The 17787-nt window shown below is 40.1% G+C and overlaps 2 protein-coding genes across 4 annotated transcripts in view; both read left to right on the forward strand.

Annotated features, from left to right (window-relative positions):
• The first annotated feature begins 321 nt into the window (after nt 1-321).
• narf (nuclear prelamin A recognition factor) lies at nt 322-15497 on the forward strand. Of its 2 annotated transcripts, none has more exons than XM_044179338.1 (18): nt 322-641; nt 1366-1438; nt 1564-1629; nt 2160-2288; nt 2390-2522; nt 2961-3095; nt 4224-4342; nt 5500-5632; nt 6512-6584; nt 7263-7400; nt 7662-7819; nt 7969-10828; nt 11451-11566; nt 11686-12012; nt 12171-13236; nt 14181-14546; nt 14663-14790; nt 14887-15497. In XM_044179338.1, exons 2-12 carry the CDS (start codon nt 1382-1384, stop codon nt 8214-8216), a joined length of 1389 nt encoding a protein of 462 aa, XP_044035273.1. In that variant the 5' UTR covers nt 322-641; nt 1366-1381; the 3' UTR covers nt 8217-10828; nt 11451-11566; nt 11686-12012; nt 12171-13236; nt 14181-14546; nt 14663-14790; nt 14887-15497. The 2 variants fall into 2 exon arrangements, with proteins under 2 accessions (XP_044035273.1, XP_044035274.1); XM_044179339.1 differs by having other exon boundaries at nt 323-641; nt 5503-5632.
• A 246-nt stretch (nt 15498-15743) lies between these two features.
• Nucleotides 15744-17787, forward strand: part of fdxr (ferredoxin reductase) — a 16970-nt gene continuing 14926 nt past the window's right edge. Inside the window, exons 1-2 of one of the 2 annotated variants that reach the window (XM_044179335.1) lie at nt 15744-16321; nt 16735-16838. In XM_044179335.1, coding sequence (XP_044035270.1) covers nt 16240-16321; nt 16735-16838 — 186 coding nt within the window. In that variant the 5' untranslated portion in view covers nt 15744-16239. The remainder of the gene's footprint in view (nt 16322-16734; nt 16839-17787) is intronic. The other variant, XM_044179336.1, reaches the window with a different exon arrangement.

Raw genomic sequence — 17787 nt, forward strand, 5'->3', positions numbered from 1 at the left:
AAAGCTTAAACTGCAACAATGTAAGAGAAAAGATGTATTTGGCTGTGTAGTCTGTTTACTACGCAAGCCTTTTGATTTTCTATAACACAATGGCAAAACAAAATGTATTTCGTTTTGTACTGAACTAGGCTCAACTTATTTTGACTTGTTTTGTCCTGTTTTATCTATGGTTTTGTCACATACTTAAGCATTAGCCTGGCCATCCACCCAGGAAAGCTTGTAAAAAAGCATGGATGTAGGAGACACTTCCGTTTTGGAGTTTGTAGCATATCATATTTTGTTAATTGTCTACCTCTTTTTAATACCCCCACAAGGCAGTTTGAGGAAAAAGTCGAGTCAAAGCTTCCGGAGCAAATTACTACTCCGTTTGCGCATGCGTCATGGATTCACCGGGGTACACAATGGAGTCGGACGTACATAGACACGACCGGTTTGAATATTAGAAGCCACGACGCCGTTCAAGCACTAGTTTAGTATGAAATAACCGCGTAGGTTCAAGCGAACAGTGGTGGTGATACCGTCCACAAACGACTTGATTTGAAAGAGTGCTGAGTAACTGCTGATTTTACCTGCTGTACTGTATCAGTGCTGCTATTTTTCCATGTCTTTGTCTGAAAGAGCAGTGAAATAAAAACCGTCCGGTGAGTTACCTTAAAATTCGACCTTGTAATGTAACGCAGGGCCTTTCATACTGTTAAACCAACACACAGTTAAACAAACACATTGAGTAGTTTACCCGCCATTAGTAAAAAAGGCATGTAACGCAATAGCATATTTGTATATAGCAAAACGTTAGTTAGCTAAAATAAAATTCTACGTAACGCTAGCTAATTCACGTCAACGTTTACACCATCTTTTATACAGTCTATGGTTTACACATTGCGTTACAAAGTATTGATGTTTTAGCTAGGCTGAAATTATCACGAGCCGTTTCGCATTTTACATGGTGGGAAGGTGACATATTGTGATATATGTGGGTTTTCACAGGATGATAGCTTCCAGTCCATACTTGTCTTTTTTTGCCTCACGCGAAGAAAATGAGATGAAATGGCCTTTGTGGCTGTTTTTGTTGGCATTGTGTGTATAATTAACGTGAGCCATTTAAATTGTAATTACAGGATACTAGTTTGTGTTCATTGCCAGTTTCCCAACATTACAGAGCTGTTGTGTTTATGATAAGCGGGCAGCTTGTGATAGGACAGGGGGACAGGCAGAGGAGGGTGGAGTTGACAAAACTACACAGCAGCAGGCTGCAGGCAACAGTCGTCATGCCAGTGCTTCAGAGGGAACATGCTGTGAGGAAATGATCAACACTGGGAAGCTAATGGTGATGTTATCTATATATATATCACCCTCAATTTACAGATAACCGCCAAGAAAAATGTCAGAGGTCAACATAGTAAAGCGCAAGGAGAAGTGTGAGAACTGCACCAAACAGGTGAATTTCTGTATCTGTATCACTGCATTGTCTAATATATCAGTCGACTCTGAATTACATGCTGAATTTGAAAAACGTTTTATTGCTGTCAATCATGAATTTAATTACTGATCTTCCTCACACAGTGCAACAAGAAACAGGGTGAGGATGGGGCTAACTCACACCAGGAGAGAGATGAAGTCAATGGACAGGTAATGTCTGTTTACTCACCAATTACATTTATTATCGATTGATCTGGCAAAATAAATCTTCGTCAGGTAGTTTATTAAAGGGGCGCTCCACTTATTGTGTACATCAAAATCAGTTTACTCGTCATGAGGAGTACTATTCAGACTGTGAAAACAGTTGTATAATGTCTTCTGTTGCTCTGGAGGAGCTTTCTAAAGTCTGAAAAATAAGCCTGGGTTATTGCCGATTGTGCTTAGAGACTATATATTTATAACAGAAAGCCTACGTTACAAACTGGAAGTGTGCAGTTCAAAACATGGGCATTTACCAGGAATGAAAGGTTTAAGAAAAGATAGTGAGTTGCATTATGGCAAGTGTAGGATCCACCGTATCTTTGTTGCTTCAATTTTGACCATATTCTTTTTCAAATCTGTCTCTTGTGAGTAGTGGACTCTTGCCTATGGAAGTCCACTACTAAATCTCTGGCGTACCCTTTTAAAACATACAATTTGTCTCTTTTAAAACCCTCCATGTAACAACCCCCCCCCCCCAGGTGCATGAAGGATCCCAGTTGCTGCTGAGTGCCTGTCTGTCCTGTGATGGCTGTCTGTCAGTGGAGGAGAGCCTGAAGATCTCTCAGCAGAGCCTGGAGGAAGTGGAGCGGGTGCTGACACTCAATAAGGTACAATACGCAACCAGTCGGCATCTGAAACCTGAGAAAGTCAGGAAGCTGTGTTGTTGCACATTGAGCAATACCTTGCATTGTTCCTCTGTCCCTGTCAGAAGTGTGACGTGTCGAAGCACAAGGTGCTGGTAGCGTCGATGTGTCCACAGTCTCTGCCTTTCTTTGCTGTCAAGTTTGGTCTGGACATTACCGAGGCTGCCCACAAACTCTGTGGTTTCCTCAAGAGTTTAGGTGAGTGGGATTCATATGTTTACCTGTCACAATATAAAACATCTTGTAGTTATTTGAGGTGTTGTTATATTTTTTTCCCCTGTGAAGTGACAGATTTATATATAAATAGATATTTGTCTGCATGTCCACTGTAGGATTTATCCAGATCAGATCTAGGATGTCTCTTAATAATTTAATTTATGACTGTTATTTCGCAGCCAACATTTGACAGCTTTTATGTTTTTATGTAGTTTGTTTTATTCTAAGGTATAATGGCCACTTAAATTTTTTTTAAAAGCATTAAAAAGTCAGACCTTTAGCTTCCTGAAACCATTTGTCTTTATTACTGGTGTGTAGAAACTTCCACCTACTCATCAGTATCTATTATGGGTGCGCGACATTCTCCCCCACTCTCCCTGTCCCACTTTCTCTGTTCTCATCTCTGGGTTGTCCCTGCAGGAGTGCAGTATGTGTTCGACACCACTCTGGCGGCAGGCTTCAGCATCTTAGAGAGTCAGAAGGAGTTTATTCAGAGGTATCGCAGGAGGCACCACGACTCCCACGCCTTGCCCATGTTCACCTCCTCCTGCCCAGGTAAAACTCCCTTCCTCCTCACCCCTTCTCTCCCACCATGTTCTCCTCTCCCTCTTCACTTTTTTTATTCCAAACCTGTCAGATTGATTGTTAAGCCAACTCAACTACCCTCTAACGTAATATTTACCTAAATTGTCATATTTTTTAATTTGCATGTTGAGTGCTGAATAGGGGGAGACAGAGCTTGTTTTATAAGTAGAGATAGCAGTGGTGTGCTGCTGGGGAAAGATAGAAAGCTCTTCTCTCACCACTCCCTTCACCAGAGATAGGAACAGCAAATAGTTAAGGACTTTATTGGTCTCTCTCTCTTTTTTTTCTTCCCTCAGGAACAAATGCATAGACTTCCATTCATTCAGTTTGTAGGATTTCCACTGGTCATGAAGTGTGGCATTTCTCAACTCCAGACCAGGACACTGCTGGGGAAGTGGGATCATTAGAAATGTTTGTTATTTTCAACTAATTGATTCATCATTTAGTCTTTACAATGTCAGAAATGTTAAAAAAAATTCCCATCACATTTCTTCAGAGCCAAAGGTGACTTCTTAAAATGGCGTTTTGCCCGACTAACAATCCAAAACCCTGGGATATATTCCATTTCTAATGATATAAAACAGAAAAGCAGTAAATCCTCGCAGTTGGGAAGCTGGAAGCTGATAATTTTGGACATTTGTGATTGGTTTTACTTAATAAATGGCTTGACGATAAATCACTTGTTGGCTATTACTTTTGTGTAGATTGACTAATGACCAATGGTTTCAGCTCTCAACTATTGCTTGTTGATGGTGATTTTCAGCTCCAGCTGTAGTGGAAACCCGACTGTTCATCTATTAATAATATTTGCAAATTAGGAAGGGGAAAAAAATTGTCATGGGTTTGGAATCTCATGGAAAAGTTTATAATTTTGCACCAGGGACCGCTGCATCGCCATTTAAAAGATGTATTGGACTTGGCCAATGTACAGTATAAAGCTTGTTATACTGTATGTATGTCTGTATACATTATGTTTGACTGTGTTAAAAATGTAGTCTGTTTGGTATGTTTTTCTCCTATAAAAGAAAACATTTGATTCCGGAGAGCAGAGGGTCAAGGGTTATTTTAACTGTGTGTGTTTGTTTTGTTTGTTTACAGGGTGGATCCGCTATTCAGAGCGTGTCCTGGGCAGTTTGGTCACCCCTCATATCTGCACAGCCAGGTCTCCTCAGCAGATCATGGGCTGTTTGGTCAAAGACTACTTCTCTAAACAGCAGGTGAGCGAATGCATTTAGTTTGTCGGTGGTACCGCTACACATTATTGGCAACACTTAACGGTTGTTGATACAGTGGCAGTATCAGTTAACCTGACGCGCCAGATGGTTTGTTACACAGAACCATATGAGAAGTCGTCCTTGGAAACTGTAGGGAAAAGGGCAGGCACTTTCAAAAAATACTTGGCAGGTGATTGGATGAACCATCTGTCTATCACTGTCTATCAAAAGGGCTAACTTGAACTTATCGGATCCACGAACCATATGACGGTAGTAGGAGAGCCGAAGCCAGTCGGGAGAAGAGCGAAAACATCTCTTCCATCAAGAAACTGGCGTTCTTCGCTCTTCTTACAGTGAAGAATTATTCTACAGTTCTGATATAACTGATGCTATAGCAACGTCTATGCTAACCTCCTTAGGAGCCGCCAGTGTTTTTGAACATACGGTCGCTTCGCTTCTCGCTGCTCGTCACACATAAACCACGGCCGTAGCTGCCAGTAGTTCTTCATAGGACGCTGATTGGTTCAGCCACAAGCGCATAACTTGAAGCCTGGCGAGATGGATTTCCGTGTGATCTCGCAAATCCATCTGCCTCACAAGGTAAAGTATCGGCAAAAGCTGGAGGTAACAGATTAAGAAGGTGGGGCAAATTAAAATATAATGAGCTGCGTAAGATGTCTGTGCACCTGACCTGTGTACAAATAAAATCGTGATCCTGAAGTTTCAGTTCATCACTGAGACCCAGCAGCCTCACAACAACTGAGTGTACAGCTGCTGAACACAAATCTGAGGGGAATACTGAGTCCAATATCACTTAGAATAAGGAAGCATCTTTTATTGTACACGTGGCCGTTTATAGTAGTTGTATAGTAGCTTAACTCTGTCCTGTCCAGATGTTAACTAAGAGGACAAGATTTGTTTGCCAGTTGGCTGTCACAGGTAGTGATACACTAGCTAAATCTGTACACGGTCAGTGGAATATTCATAACACAATGCACCAAATGCAATTGTATGACAGTGTAATGGTATAACAGATGTTCTGTTATTCAGATCTAAAGTGAAATGAAATCTAAGGCACTCTGAGCCTGTAGAAAATGTTTTGTAAAATGCTTAATAAGAATTTGCCTTATGTAGTTTATTCCTTCTGCCTTGTCTCCCAGCAGAAGCTGAGTCCAGAGAAAGTCTACCACGTGTTGGTGGCTCCCTGCTTTGATAAGAAGCTGGAGGCCATTAGAGAGGAGTTTTACAGCAGCCTGCTGGAGACCAGAGATGTGGACTGTGTCCTCACCTCAGGTTCAGTCCTCTTTATCTTACAAACTGTGGCCAAACAATATTTGCAAATGTTTATTAGACTTCATTTTGATGCTTAGGTTATGTTAAATACAGCTTTTATTAACTAGAGGCAGTAGTATATATACAGTAGGAACACACTGATTTATGTCATTTCAACAAACAAGTCTTAGCATCAAATACATTTTGTCATTATGCTATCTAAAATGTCCACTCATCATAGAGCCTTCACAATTTTCTTTTCCTCACATAGTAGTGGGTCTCAACCATTTGAAAAGCATGTGGGAGACCCAACCCCAAACATTACACAGACACGCCCTAACTAGCTAAATACAAATGTACACACATTATACACATCACCAGGCCAACAGGATGCACATCCCCTTATATTCTTTCCTGTCGAGACCCATCTGTTTGTATCTAGATGCATTTGAGACAGGCAGCAGCTCACACCTGGCATCACAATACACCTCAAAGTGAGAATTTATCATCAGGTTTTGCTTCCTCTGCATGTTTGATTTTATCTGTGGGGAAGCTGCATCTGCTGCTAAACAAAGAAATGTGCTTTTGTTCTCAGCCATACAGCTAGAGAACAGAATTGATGTGGCTGTTTGGTACCTCACATTGGATGCAGACATTAAAACCTTATGCAAGTTGTGCATTTCAAATTACCTTTGTTATTTTGCATTTTATTGGATAGTGTAAGAGTACAGTAGATAAACAGTAATCATGCATAATCCCATTTGCATTTACACCACACTACATAACACAAGAGATCACACAAATCCTGCATATCAGGCACTAGGACAAATATTATTTTGGTTTCAGTATCACACACATAAAATAGAGATGTTACAGTAACAGTGATTTTTGATGTTTCAGGGGAGATCCATTACCTGATGGAGCAGAGGAAGGTTTCCGTTGAGGAGCTGGACTCAGTTCCACTGGACCATGTGTGAGTAGTTGGACTAGTTGTCATCCCATCAGTTATCTTTGCTGAGAAACAGATTAAACATTTTCAAACTAGATAATGACATTGGTGCTATTTTGTAGGTCAAAAAAGGATGCAGCTAGCAAGTCTGGATGAGTAACAGAGAAACAATATTCAAAGTAGTGTAGTTATTGATTATATTAATATCACTTTCACTCGGTTTCAACTTTATTGACCAAGTATTTGACTCAGTAGCTCTTAATATACTTTCACACAGGTCACTTGTTACTGTATACAGCTGCTGTGAGTGATACTGTGTTATTATAGAAGTAGTGCATGGCAGCGCAAAGACGGCTGGAACAAATATATGAATAACATATTAAGTTTCATCTGTTTGATGGATAGAGTATATGTACAGTACAACTTAAACTTGTGTTTGACTATAAAAGGATATTATGTACATGATATAATTGCTCCAACATTGCTATTGCAAGTAATTTGTTAGTTTAAGCAACAAAAACAAGTCTGCAATTATTATAATACGTGATGATGATCATTCTGTCCCCCGCGCCCTACATTTGTTTACATTATATTGTCCATCCAACCTACATGTTGTTTAAAACGGCATCCAACTTACAATTGTATATTTTCACTGAGTTGTTATGGAAGTCGTTGTCAGAGTAGCCTGTACTGTCACTGCAGGCTGGGAGACGCTGAAGATGTGGCGCTGGTGAGGCACGAGGGCCGAGGTTCTGAAGGCTTTCTGGAACACATCTTCAAACATGCTGCCAAAGAGCTCTTTGGTCTGGACGTCCATGAGATCACATACAAGAACCTCAGGTGAGATGCACTGGGACCTTGAGACTTATTCTGGTGGAATATACTGCATGGAGGTCCAGTCATCTATAGCATATTTTTTACTCTCCAGTTCTATCTGTCCTGATGTATAGTTCATCTCTATTGGTCCAGTGTCATTATCATTGTGTGTAATACTTTCAAGCAGCGTCAATATTATTATATCGTCGTATCTTTTAATTTGGACATGAAATACAATTTCTTTGTCTGAAAACTCTCCTCCTGTGTACTCTGTTGGTTTTTTAGGAACCGCGACTTCCAGGAAGTGACTCTGGAGCGGGATGGGGAAACTCTGTTGCAGTTTGCTGCCATCTATGGTTTCAGGAACATCCAGACCCTGGTTCACCGAATGAGAAAGGGACGTGTGCCTTACCAGCTGGTGGAGGTGCTGTCCTGCCCAGGAGGTAACACCACAACTACCAGCATGGTTTTGAAAATATTCATTGTTTTGAAACTTAAACCTGCCACTCCTAGAAACGTTACTTGAAATACTACCCTTCAGCTCGGATCTGCTGCTGTAAACCGTTCTTGTGTCTCCCTTGTGTCCACTCAGGGTGCTTGAGCGGCCGCGGTCAGGCAGAGAGCGAGGCGGGAGGCCGGGTGGATAAAGCCCTGGTCCAGCAGATGGAGGAGGCCTATAGCAGCCTGCCAGTCCGTCTCCCAGAGGTCAACCCCACCGTGCACACCCTCTATCAAGACTGGCTGCAGGGCCAGGACTCCCCGCAGGCCAGTACACTCCTGCACACCCATTACAGAAATCAGAGTCAGATCCACACACAGCCCCCACACATGCAGTGGTGAGGAGAAAGGGGATGCTTTCAGACATCAGGAAGTTGAATGAGGGCTGCTTCTGGATGATTCTGATTCTGCTTGGACCATCTCATCGTTCATGCTGGCACCGTGAAGGACAAGCCGAGGACCATGCTGCACACGGACCAGGTGCAGTTGTTCCGTTTGGCCACAGGGGGGCGATGTCTGTATTTGAAATTGGTGGATATCCTGTGCCAACCCTGAGTCTGAGGACAAATGAAGGTCCAGAGTCCAGAAAAACACACATTTACATTTTCTGCAGACTGAAGCAGTGATGTCAGTAAGCTGCAGTTAATGGCAAACAATGAATTAGGTACAAAGTCACCTGATCCGCCAACTGTTCTGAGAAATCAGGAAGTCTGTACAAGTGTGGACTATTTATGTCTATTTATAGAGCAATAAGCCGCTGAGGAAACATATACAGTATAAGAAGCTTTTAGGAGCCCATGACCTGAACTTGTGGATACTGAATGTACATTTGAGGAGTCTAATGTATTCCAAATGTAAACTGTCCAATATGATACATGCTGTTTTACTTTGTGTTCAAGTTATCTCCACTGTTCCTCACTGAAAGACAAGACACATTGATAACTATGCAACAGTGTGATCGTCTTATCTCAACAGTCCTGGTCAATGGAGAGTAAGGCTGCTGTGTGATTCAAGAGGTTAAAGGCCTTTTAATAACACATTATAACCTGACCTGTTTGCTTATATTTAACTACCAGCCCACTGTTTGGTTTATCTGTCCCAGTGAAGAATCAGTCATTATTTTTTAATGGTACAGGATGATTTCATTTGTATTATCACTTTGTTGCCATTCCACAAACTAGTATTTTTAAGTTATATGTTGTTTTTGTTCTTTGTTTTTACAAGATCAAACACACATGTTAAGCACTAAAATACTCTGACAAATGAGGTGTTGTTTCATTTTAATGTAGAGTCTCTGCGGGTGATGTCATTGTTCACTGAACAGCCTCTGCCTCCTGTTGAGTTAAAACTGTGGTAATTCACAAAACACACTGTCAACAGTTTTTAATTTTAAAGTTCTGATGAAAACTTCTCAATAATATAATATACTCTCTCGAAACTAACAAATGTAACCTCTTTTTAACCAATTTTTTTGTTATTTGAGTGAATTGAACCTTTTTAAAGGTGCTTCATACAGTGTGCAAGCCGTAGTGCTGAAACTATTTATTTATTTGAATGATCAATTTTTATGATCAAATTGCTAAAATTATTTATCCTGCAAAATTGGCAAACACACCGGTTCCATCTTCTCAAATGTAAGCACTTACTGCTTCTCTCTTTTTTATATCATTGGTAATTGAATATCTTTGGATTTTGGATTGTATGTCAGACAAAACAAGCAATTAGAAGACATCACCTTGGGCTGTTGGAAATAATAATTGGCCTGTTTTTTTTACTGACATTTTACAGACCAATGGATTAATCGAATCTATCTTTCTTTCCTTATTTATTTTGATCCCCATTAGCTTCCACAGAGTGGTTGTTAGCGTTACTGAGATCCACACAAAATATATATTTTTTAAAACAATTTAAAGGAATAGGTTACCATTTTGGAAAATATGCTTCTTTGCTTTCTTGCAGAGGCTAATGTCTGTGTGTTAAGTACGAGCTGGAGCCAATTATCTTAGCTTAGCATAGAAACTGGAGTCAGGGGCAAACAGCTAGCCTGGCTCTGTCTGAAGTTCAGAAATTCACATAACAGCACCTCACTATCATGTTTGTTTAATCCGTGCACAAAAATGAAAGCAAAAACAACAATTTGCTGTTTTACAGAGAGATAACGTGTGGTTATTCTTGGTGAACAGCAGCAGCGCACCGTGACTTCCTGGTGTTTTGTCACCTTGAGGTTAGCAGGTAACCACCAGAGAGTCCATGAAGTCACTTTAATTATTTGGTGCATTTCCAGTTAATTAAAACAAAAATTAACATCTATGTGAGATGAATTAGTTTTTGTTCAGTAACTTTTTGATCAGTCTCATGTTGGAGGGTGACATGTACCAGGCAGAAGAAGCCAGTTCTCATCATACAATTCATTTGTATGATGTCACAACCAGAAAACCCAGTGTATACACATTTTACACAAAAGAATTGGGGTGTATTATTCCAATTGATATTTGGCATAAACAACAGAAGACTAGATTTTAATTTAGCCTACACAGTTAGCCATGAGAGTCGCTTACAGAATGCATCTCACACACATTAACAAGTAAGTAACAAAGAAGAACAAGCTGCTCTGTCACTGGGCAAAAAACGACGGGCTTCTTTAACAGTGCAGCCACGGCCCTGCCAAATATTTACACACCATAGTACATTTAGGTATCACCTGAAACAAATGATGATCTACATTAATTTTTTCATGGAGTAACATTCCATCTTACCCTCTCTTTCACTTTCCCCTGCTTCCTTTACCTTCAATCTTTTCATCTCTGCAGGCATGTTCAGTTTCACAACACCAACAGGAAATCCCCCAATCCGCTCCAGGTTTGGTGTTTGGGTTTAAAGCCAGATACTTTCGCATGTCGTGTTTGTTTGGAATCATTCCCTGATGCGCAGATCAGAAAGAAGCATGCTATGATGTAAGTACCTCTCTTTCTGTGTACATATTTATATAAAAGTGTGTGTAAGGGTGTGTTCATTTGCTTTTCTGCACTTGAAATATTAATGCGTCCCTAAGAAGCTCATTTATGGTTTTATCAGGGTCATGGAGGCTGTTGATCCAAAAAGGTTAAAATGCAGAGTTTGCTGAGGGGCTGCAATTAGTCTGTTGTGGTGGAAGAAGTATTGTAAAAGTAGCAAAACAACAATATGATGTAAAAGTAAAAAAATAAAAGTCCTTCTTTCTACTTCATAAAGTGCAGCCCTTTTTGTCTGATGCACCTCCACAGATCAGCTCGAGTACTCCTTCAGCGTGTTCCAAATGTGTTGGAACGTATTGTAATTATTATAATTACGTATTTGTAATTCTGTTTGGATAGAGGTTGTTTTGGTTTTTTTTTCCCTAAACACAAATATGTGATAATATTTCTTTAATCAAATCAGAAATTCTATTTTTAAAAATGAGTTGAGCTACTCCACAATCTTTCCACATATCCCCTGTCGACTGCAAAAGCACACCTGGCTGGAAATCACTAGTTTAATCTATATCTCTATGTTTTTCATATGTTTTGTTTGTAAAATCTTAATCTGAATATTTACCAGTAACTATAGCTGTCAGATGAATGACAGTGGAACCTCCAGGATGTCCTGCCTGTGGATATGTTTGAGTCTGCTCTATGCTGCTGCTTTCCTACAAACCAGTGTCTCATCAAATAACGGTATTTTTATATTGCTTGTACCAGAAATAAATGTACTGTATACTGTAAATACATTATGACGTAAAAAAAAAAAAAAAAAAAAAATCATATCATTTATTGACCTTTTTTTCCTCATCCAGTAGTGTCTAATCCAGGAGTGTCACTGAAGTGCAACAAAAGCGTGGAAGTTGCAGCTGGAGAAACAGTGACACTAAATTGCACTGTATATTACTCCGAGTCATTACAGCACTGTGAAGGTCTACGTTATCTATGGCGTAGCAGTCATGGTGACATCCAATGCAATAGTATCTTGATGAAATACAACTGTGAATGGGATTATCTGACTTATGTGTCGCTGACCATCTCAAATGTCACGGAGGAGGAAACTTACACCGCTCACATAGAAACAAACTGTGGTTCTGCTGATTCATCTGCCATCAAAGTACAGTGCTCCATTAGCCCCCGTGGTGAGTAGCTTCCAGTGTCTTAAAAGTCTTTTAGCAAATGTATGTGAGTGAGTGTATGTGTGCATCATTATTATCCATTTCTATGAATTGAAAGTCTTGTTCAGACATACAGTTGGATTTAATCCACATGTTAAGATAAGTATATTTTATCTTGCCAGGTCCAGCCATGCCAGCACAGGCCAAGCCTGATGTGAAACCGGCCGTTTTGAGCATTTTCGTCACCCTCATTGTTTTGGCCCTTTTGTGTTTGCTGTTTGGAACTCACAGAGGCAGAAACGTAATCAAATGCATCAAGAAGGAACAGACACGAGGAGACCCCAGTGACACTACTGGAGAGTGAAGAATCCCAGATTGCCTGACAAATTCTGAAATTTGTGTTTAAGCATTTGTGTGTGGCAGGGGAAGGTTTAAATGTTTGTTGTTCATGAGTTATTGCTCACCACAGCTGCCTCTGAAAAATCATACTGACTTACATAATTTTTTTCAGAATCCATTGAGGTCTTTGCACAGATTCATCCAGGTAAATATGCTAAGGGTTATCTCAGCTCGGGCTTTGAGACTACAAAAAATAATAATTGAAAGCCTGCGTTACGAACTTTGGCATGGTCTTTGAAAAACATGGGCATTTACCAGGCAGCGGAAGTGTAGTAAAATATGTTAATGATTTGCATTATGGGAAATGTAGGCTCCAGCAATTTTTGGAGCTTGATCTATGTACTAGGGATTAGGGATGCTGGGCTACAACTTTATGGAAGTGTAATACAAAGCCTTTCATATTACTCAATTCATTCTACAATAAAAACAAGCAAAGTAGGAATCAAAAGTAAATGTGATACTGTATGCTGTGAAAGGAGTGATTGATATACTGTGTGGGCAGATTATGGTGCATCTTACACGAAACAGTTACAGGTGATGGAACATGTCGTCAGAAACAAGCACTTCCACGTCTTTGATCTAATGCAGCACACAGACACACCCACATGTAGCTGGTAAACATCATGTAGTCACACACACAGTCAGTTTCACATTGCCTTTGTACACGACTTCTCTTTTGAAGCATTCATGTGACAGTCAGCCTGTCAGTAAGTCAGGCTGCTGCGTCTTGGGCTGAGTCTGCGGTAGCCTGCCTGCAGCCCAGCTTTTGCGGGATGAAAGCCCACTGGTGGAGCTGTGTGTTGGGATTACTCTGCATGCCTGCTGAGGTAATACTCAGCACCTGGACAGGTGAGTGTGTGTGTGTGTGTGAGAGAGAGAGAGAGAAAGGATGGATACATTTTTGGTTTAAGGTCCAATAAAATGAAGATGTCTTCAAAAGTAAGTCTGAGTCATCTTTTCCTGTTTACTTGCAGCCTTATCCTGTTTTTGCTCTCTGCGCAGTGTCTCTAAAGGCAATGGTGGAAAAATGACTTTATTGATTCTTTACTTAAGTAAAAGTACCAAGACAACAATGGATTACAAGTCAAAGTCCTCCATTCAAAATCCTACTTAATTAAAAGTAATTTTATCAGCAAAATTTACTTTAAGTATCAAAAATAACAGCACTCGTTCTGTAGAAAGATAGCCTCTGTGACTGATAATCTTTGCTTTTTGCAAAATATTGTTTGACCTCTTTGGGCCCCAAACGATTATTTAAATGAAACCATATAAGAAGTATTTGGTGGAATTTCTAACAACTCCTAGACATCTGAAATGTGGCAAGGGGCCCCAACTAGACAGAAAGAAATCACAAATCGCAAAATGGTTGGGAACCACTGGTTTAATCTTGAAACAATGCATTGTATTTTATCAGCTTATTATGTTATTGTTTTAAAAAAAAAAAAGTAAAATCTTAATCTAAAAAGTAACTAGTAACTATTGCTGTCAGATAGATGTAGTGGAGTTAAAGGTACAATATTCCACTCAGAAATGTAGTGAAGTAGAAGTATAAAGGTAACACAGTACCTCAAAATTGTATTTGAATGTACTTACTTCTCACTACTGTCTGAAACCATCTATAAGCTCTTTTTATGAATTCCCTTTAACAATGGTGTTTGAATTGATCATTAAAAATTACTTCTTTTCTTTTTTTTTTACACTTCCAATGATATTAAGACCTGATAATGGTTTTATCTCCATAAATGGTGACTTCAGGTGAGGCAGTCAGTGAACAGTCCATCTCTCCCTGACAGTTTATCAAGATCCCTTGTCCATCTCTCAGAAGACAATCAACTCATCTGCTGAGATCACATGCTCCACATCATTGTCTGACCTGATAGGGTTCAACCTCCGCAGGCGCTTCCATGGCGAAGGGGACGTTGTGTTCCTGTCCTTGGATAACGGACAAGTCACCAAGAATACTATAGCTGCGGAATTTACAGACCGAATTCACATAGCTCAAGACCAGCAGATCAGGGAGGGCTATGGGTTCACCTTGCAGCTGTCTCTGCTGAGGTTGGAGGACACAGACTTGTATTACTGCGACTGGAAACGCTATCAATCAGAGAAGGCGATAATAGAAACCCTGTCCAGCAATGGCACCATTATCATTGTCAGAGGTGAAAGAACCAGTCATTTGAGTTCAAACATGCACACACACTGTCCATTCATATCAAAAAACTTGAACTTTTTAGTCCTTGATTTAACTTTCTTCTTCTGCTACTTCTCCTCACAGAGAGAAATCCCCAGAAGCAATGCACCTACTACTTTTTGGATGTCCTCCTTATTGGCTTGAGTGTGGCAGCATGCACTGTATTGTTGTTCCTCACTGGAGTAGTAGGGATTGTGAGATACAAACGACGAGTAAGTACTGCTGTAAGCAGATGGACCTGCTCTCAGAATCATTCAAAGACAATGCCATGGTGTTGCAATTAATATGCTTTCTTTGTGTTTCTACAGTTTAAAAAGGACTTCAGACCTGCCAGAGCTGTAGCACCATCCAGACCTAACCGGCCTCAGCATGTCTGTCCTCAGCAGAGAGCTCAACATTGTCCCTACTTAACCACATCTGAAAATACTTTTGACTTCAGGGGCATTCTATAATGCTAAGAGTCGAAGCAACGATAACAATAAGATGATGAGTCTTTGGAAAAGTTTGTGTCAACTTACAGTAAATGTATTGCAGATGATTGAGATATTTTTTTGTGTCAGCAGCTCCCGTATGTGCTCTAGCCAGGAAAGGTGTTTCACTGTTTCCACTGCTTCTCGTTGCCTTTTATATAGAAAATTGTGTTTTGTTTGCAGAAACATGATTGAGCTACCACATCCTGGCTGATGTGGGGTGTACAGGTGTGATGCACGTGAACAGTGAAGAAAAACTGCACAGCAAGCATTTTTGTTATTCTGCTGTATGTGCTGTATTACATGTGAGCTTGACCTGTTGAGTTCTGCAGTGTGCTTAGTCTTAGTGTTTCCTTTGTGTCTCATGAAAGGATTATGAACTTTAAAACAATTGTGAACCACAGTTTTCTGCCTGATTTGATATGTACATTAAATCTGAACTTTTTCCAGTTTCGCTGTTCCTTTGAAGTACACACACATTTTAAAAAGGCACCACTGCATCCTTAGCCTAGAGGAAGAAGAGAAAATCCACCTAAAAATAGAATTCACATTATATTTCTTAGTATTGCACCATTCAGGTTTAATGTCTTGACGCTCTGATTTCCAGTTTAGGGAAACAACTTTATTGTACAAAATACTTTCAACAGCACAATTCCAGTTGTTGTCAAATAGGCTGGATTACCCCATGAAAAATTAATTCACACACACAAATCTAGGAACATACTTATTCGGTCATGCAAGCTGTCAGCCAGTGGTAGAGGAAAATAGCTGGGCCTAATTTATTTAAAAATATCTAATCTGTGGAACCTCCGTACTGACTTGTCGGTGTTCCGCGGACTGATGCGGGTGTAACGCAAGGTGCAGCCTTGAAAACAGTCTGTTCTGATGATAATATTGTAACTATGTGATAAAGTTATTATTTGTATGATGAAAGAAACGCAGTTCGAAACGCTCAAATGTAGCTAACTGTTAGCATCAGAGTGCTAGTTAAGGACACGCAGCCTGCGAAAACTACCCAGGAAAGATAAGCGTTTTTCACCTTGGCTTTTGCTCTCAGTCCTGCTGACTGTCCAAAGCTCAGAGCAGAGGCAGCAATGTGGAGCTGGTTACCAAATAGCAGGAAAACTTCACATTGGATTTAACTAGTTCTTGGTTTAAAGCCAGACAGCTTGTCTCTAGCGAGGGAAGAAGATGAGCGTCCAGAAACTGCTGTTTTCCGGGTTGAAGTTGTCGACTTCAGGGAGAAGTCGATGGATAAGTCGGCTTCATGATGGTGAGGCACTCGGAAACCACAAGCGTGTTAACCCCGTTTATTTCATGCTCAGTGTGTAGCCCCAGTACGTGCAGGGTTAGTTTTCCTGTACGGAGGCAACACGCGCCAAACCTAGTCAATTATTATTTGTTGCCTTTCGACAAAGCTACATACTTGCTTTAAGATATGCGAAACAGTTACTTCACTCAGCAATGCGCCATATACCCAATGTACCAAGCAGTACTTATATCAGTAAAATATAATATTATACAACTATATGCCTGACTCTCAGTCCTACACCGAAACTAGCCGTAGTGGACAGTAGTAACAGCGTTATGAATAGTGGTAAGCTTTCTCCTGGCTGATTGTGAACTGCTCATGAACTTGCCTGGAGTTCAGACATTCCTGTTAACGGTTCCCTGCTGATTCTGTAGGCATAAATGGGAATGGAAAGGCATCTCTTTCCTCTTGCAGCCCAAAGGTGTGTATTGTTGGAAGCGGACCGGCAGGCTTCTACACGGCACAGCATTTGATCAAGGTATTTCCTGTTTTGGCAGTGTTGGAGAATATAGGCATTAGGAGTGGGCGATATGGATAAAGTCTTCTATCACACTATATGTCATTTTATATCCTGATATTGACATATATCGTCAAAATTAGAAACTGTTTATGGATCAAATAACCAGACATGATTTAACACCTGACAAATCAAGATACTTCAATACTTGATTGCAGGAATCATAAAGCAATCCTGCTCACTGATTTGAAACATCACCTATAATGGCCTAATACAATTAGCTTGCATGGTATAAAGAGTGGCAAAATCTCTGACAATTGACAAATTGATATGATTTCAAGGTATATTTCGTCATATTGCCCAATCCTATCAGGCATCATGGTCTTGTACCTACATTTTTCACTTCTGCATTGCACTGTGATCCTTGCCTAAGAAATAACATAATGAGTAGTAGAATGTTGGTGTCTTACTCTTATTTGATCTTTTTTTTTTAAATATAATTTAGATTTAGCCTTACTAATACTGGATAGTATTATCTGCTATTATTATCATTATTATGTTTATGGATGAAGATAGAAAACACTCCCATTCTTTAACAGTGCCAATACAGTGCTCATTTTCTTGTTTATTGTATGTTTCAAATAATACTATGGATTAGTTCATTCTTACTTGAAAGGCAGCTAAGCTAAGTTTAAGCCTTTTCAGCTTGGCCAAAAAGAATATGTTCTTGTCAGCAAATTTCTGGAAATCTTTGTTTGTGAAGGTACATAGTTTTGGCACAAAATATTGGCAGCATGGAGTTTAATTGTTGTAGCCTGCGGGCCCGTCTTGAACAAGTCAAAACAGACAAATGGGTGCGCACCTCCCTAGTAAATATGCCCCTACACGCCGTAATCCATTGAACCTTGTTTACTTCAGCTTTCAATTGATGCCTTTTTAAATAGATGCTCATACTTTCAACCTCACAGGT

Source organism: Siniperca chuatsi, linkage group LG20 (assembly GCF_020085105.1).
Source record: "Siniperca chuatsi isolate FFG_IHB_CAS linkage group LG20, ASM2008510v1, whole genome shotgun sequence".
Lineage (NCBI taxonomy): Eukaryota > Metazoa > Chordata > Actinopteri > Centrarchiformes > Sinipercidae > Siniperca > Siniperca chuatsi.